At 36.2% G+C, this 4,470-nt stretch overlaps 1 protein-coding gene across 1 annotated transcript; it reads right to left on the minus strand.

Annotated features, from left to right (window-relative positions):
• Positions 1 to 3,088: 3,088 nt before the first annotated feature.
• LOC103545435 (olfactory receptor 2T8-like) lies at positions 3,089 to 4,179 on the minus strand. The gene has a single exon (XM_070606744.1). It carries the CDS (start codon positions 4,177 to 4,179, stop codon positions 3,178 to 3,180), a length of 1,002 nt encoding a protein of 333 aa, XP_070462845.1. The 3' UTR covers positions 3,089 to 3,177.
• Positions 4,180 to 4,470: the final 291 nt, after the last annotated feature.

Genomic DNA, 4,470 nt, shown 5'->3' on the forward strand with positions numbered 1-4,470 from the left:
TTCCACTACTAGATATTTATCCAAAAATATAGAATATAAACACAGACTTTAAACCTTTCACAAAAATTAACTCAAAATGTGTCATACTTCTAAATGCAAAACATAAAACTACAAAACATTTAGAAAATTAGTTATGAAGCATCTTGTCTTCTTCAATTTTTCATAAGAATTTGAGAAGGGTAATGATTACATCTTATTTTAATGTCTGGTAGAATTCACCAGAGAAGCCTTCTGGTCCTGGACTTTTATGTTGCGGAGGTTTTTGATTACTATTTCAAACTCTTTATTTGTAATTGGTCTATTCAGATTCTCCATTTCTCCTTGATTCAGTTCTGAAAGGTTGTATGATTTTAAGAATTTATCCAGTTCTTTTGGAGTTTTGTCATATAGCTTTTTCGTAGTTTTCTCTTATACTCCTATGTATTTCTTTGGTGTCTGTTGTAATTTTTCCTTTTTCATTTCTGATTTTCTTTATGTGACTATTCTTTATTTTTTCTTAGTGAGTCTGGGGAAGGGTTTGTCAATTTTTCCTATCCTTTCAGAAAACTAGCTCTGGGATTCTTTGATCCTTTCTATTGTATTTTTTAGTCTCTATTTTGTTTATTTCTTCTCTGATTTCTTTAATTATTTCTTTCCTTTACTCTCTTTGGACTTTGTTCTTTTCATAGTTCTTTTAGATAGTTTGAGACTGTTTATATGAGATTTTGCTTATTTCTTGAGGTAGGCTTCTATTGCTACAAACTTCCCTTTTACTACCTCTTTTGTTGCATCCTATAAATTTTGGTATGTTATGTTTTCGTTTTCATTTGTCTCCAAGTATTTTTTTCTCTCTCCTTTGATTTCTTCATTTACCTAATAGTTGTTCAATAGTATGTTTTTAGTCTCCACCTATTTGTGATTTTCCAGCTTTTGTCTTGTAGTTTATTTCAAGTTTCATAGCCTTATGGTCAGAAAAGATGCTTGATATGATTTCAATCTTCTTTAACTTATTGATTCCTATTTTGTTTCCCAACAAATGGTCATCTTTGAGAATGTTTCATGTGCACTTCCGAAGAATGTCTATTCTGCTGTTTTGGGATGGAATGTTCTCTCTATATCTAAGTTCATCTGGTCTAGTATTTTATTTAAAGTTACTGTGTCCTTGTTGACTTTCTGTCTGGATGAGCTTTCCGTTGACATAAGTGGGGTTTTAAGTTCTCCTACTATTATTGTGTTGCTGTTACTTTCTCCCTTAAGGTCTGTTAATAGTCGCTTTATATATATTGGTGCTCCTGCATTAGATGCATATATATGCCTTAGTGTTATGTTGCCTTGATGGAAAATCCCTTTTATCCTTGTGTCCTGCCATGCTTTGTCTCTCCTTTTCTTTTTTTATCTTGATGTCTGCTTTGTGTAATAGAAGTATGGCAAACCCTGGTTTCTTTTGTTTGGCATGTGCTTACAGTATCATCTTCCATCCCTTCACTCTAAGCCTGTGTTTGTCTCTAGAGCTGCGATGTACTTCCTGGATGCAGCATATTGTTGGGCCTTGTTGTTTAATCCATATAACCACTTTGTGTCTTTTGATTGGTGAATTCAGTCTATTTACATTAAGAGAGGTTATTGATATATGAGGAATTAATCTACCATTTTATCCTTTTATTTTTGGTTATTCTATATTTCCATTGTTTCTTTTCCTTGGTACTTTTGTCTGCCATTTCAATTTGGTGATATTCTGTGATGCTTTTCTCAGTTTTCTCTTTATTTATAATTTGTGACTCCACTTCTATTTTTTTTTTGATTACTATGAGGTTTGTATAAAAGATTTCATAGATGAGATAGTCCTTTTTCTGATTGCCTCTTGTATCCATTATCCCATGAAGGTTCCATCCTTTTCTCTTCCGCTTCTATGGTTTTGTTGTCACAAGCTATTCTTTTCTGTTTTGTGAGTTTGTGATCAAATTGAAGTGGTTATAGTTATGTTTGATGGCTTCAGTCCATTTATGTTATAAATGTTTACTAACGTATTCTGATATAGACCTGCGATTTTCTGATTCTGTTTATTTATCTCCTTGTTCAAAATTTTTGTAACCCTTTGCCTTTTTGTTTCAGATAGCAGGGCTCCTCTCAAAATTTCTTATAAAAACAATGTTGGAGGTCTCACACTCCATGAATTCAAAATATTCTACAATGCTATAGTCATCAAAATAGCATGATACTGGCAGAAAAAGAGACACACCAATCAGGGGAATAGAAGTGAGAGCACAAAAACAAAACCACGCATCTATCAACAACTAATTTTGGACAATGGATCCAAACATATACAGTGGAGAAAGGAAAATCTCTTTAATACATGAAGTTAGGAAAACTGGACAGGCATATGCAAAAGAGTGTAAATATACAATTATCTCACACCATACACAAAAAGTAACTCAAAATGGAATAAAGACGTGAGTGTAAGACCTGAGACCATAAAACACTTAGAAAATAAAAATAAATTACTGGACAGAAATAAATATACCAGCTTAAAGGATAATCTTGGGAGTCAAATTTTAATGTCTATTTGCTGTGTGATACTGAGAACAATATTTAATTTCCCATGCCTTCATGTTCTCATTTAGAAGATGGATGTCAAAGTACTTAAATCATACAGTTGTTAATAGGATGCAAAATAACATATAAAAATTGCTTACTGTGAACAACAGCAAATAGTAAGTAATTGAGAAATAGTATCTCTTAGTATGGTAGTCTCATATAATTCTTAACAACTTCCTATTATACTGATCAATGAATTTAACTTTCCCTTCATGCCTTACTAAAGGAGAGAGAGTTACAATATGTTTAAATGTTAATGACGTCAGGAAATTAGACTCATTTAGCATTGTATAATCTTCAAGAGTGACACTAAGGGGCCGGCCCCATGGCCAAGTGGTTAAGTTCATGTGCTCTGCTTCGGCAGCCCAGGGTTTCACCAGTTCAAATCCTGGGCGTGAACATGGCACTGCTCATGAGGCCATGCTGAGGAGGTATCCCACATGCCACAACTAGAAGGACCCACAACTAAAAATGCACAGCTATGTACCGGGGGGCTTTGGGGAGAAAAATGAAATCTTAAAAAAAAATTCTCAAGCAAAAAAAAAGAAAAAAAAAAGAGTGACACTAAGTTTGCTGGCATTTTAAATTTGCACATTTCCCCAGTCACCTTTTCAAGGCTCCCTTGACTTCACTGTTCCTCAGACTATAGATGAAGGGGTTCAGCACAGGGGTGAAGATAGTGTAGAATGCTGACACAACCTTATTAGGGTTAGCTGACCTGTAAGATTTGGGTCTCATGTAGGTGAAAATGGCAGCTCCATAGAAGATTCCCACCACAGCCAAATGTGAGGAGCAGGTTGCAAAAGCCTTCTTGCGGGCTTCTCTAGAACGCATCTGGAGAACAGCAAAGAGGATAAAACTGTAGGAGGTGAGGATGAGGGAAAACGGGACCAGAAGCATTAACACACAGAAGATATACATTACATTTTCGAAGACAGATGTGTCAGCACAAGCCAAACGCACCAGCATGGGGGCCTCACAGAAGAAATGATCGATCTCAGGTGCACTGCAAAATTCGAAGCTCAGGGTAGCAGCAGCCTGCATGAGCCCATCAGCCGACCCCAAGAACCAAGACCCCAAAGTCATTCTCAGGCATAATTGTCGGCTCATGAGGACAGGATATCTCAGCGGATGACAAACAGCCACATAGTGGTCACAGGACATGGCTGCTAAGAGGAAGCACTCACCCCCTCCCACAGCAAGAAAGAAGAAAATCTGCAAGCCACAGCCAGCAGGGGAGATAGACTTATTTCCAGTCAAGTAGTTAGCAGCCATTTGGGGCACAATGGTGGCAACCAGCATCACATCCATGAGGGAGAGTTGGCTCAGAAGGAAGTACATGGGTGTGTGGAGCCGGTGGTCCCAGTAAATCAGGAGAAGCATGAGGGCATTGCCCATAAAAGAAGCAATGGCCATTGTCAGCACCACCATGAAGAGAAAGAGGTGGGGTCTTGTATGTTTAAAGAGTCCTAGAAGAATGAAGTTTGAGGTTGTGTTTCTCTTCTCCATGATTTCTTCTGGTGTGATTCTGTCAATGGAAAAATAGAGAAGGAAGGGACTTTCATCATCTAACAATCTTAGTTTGACTTCATAACTTCTGGACATGTGCTGAATATGGAATCCAAGGTCCTGATTCAAAGCCTTACATCCCAGTTAAGGTGGTTCTTGACCTATCATTCCACTTCTCTGTAACTCAAACTTTTAATGTTTTAAATAAGGTTAGTCAGTATAATTCACACAATGATATATTCGTTGGTTGATATAATCAAAATGAATCAAATGTAGAAAAAACTGTCAATAACTATTAAATTATGAATAATTACTTTGGCTATTTTTACATTATTTAACAATCATTATTATTGTTGTTTAATTATGTGTACTGAAGCCAAAATCAAT

This window comes from Equus przewalskii, unplaced genomic scaffold (assembly GCF_037783145.1).
Source record: "Equus przewalskii isolate Varuska unplaced genomic scaffold, EquPr2 contig_12173, whole genome shotgun sequence".
In the NCBI taxonomy this organism is placed as follows: domain Eukaryota; kingdom Metazoa; phylum Chordata; class Mammalia; order Perissodactyla; family Equidae; genus Equus; species Equus przewalskii.

Coding starts and splice junctions, on each gene's coding strand:
- LOC103545435 (XM_070606744.1), bottom strand. CDS start 4,179: ATGTCCAGAAGTTATGAAGTCAAACTAAGATTGTTAGATGATGAAAGT.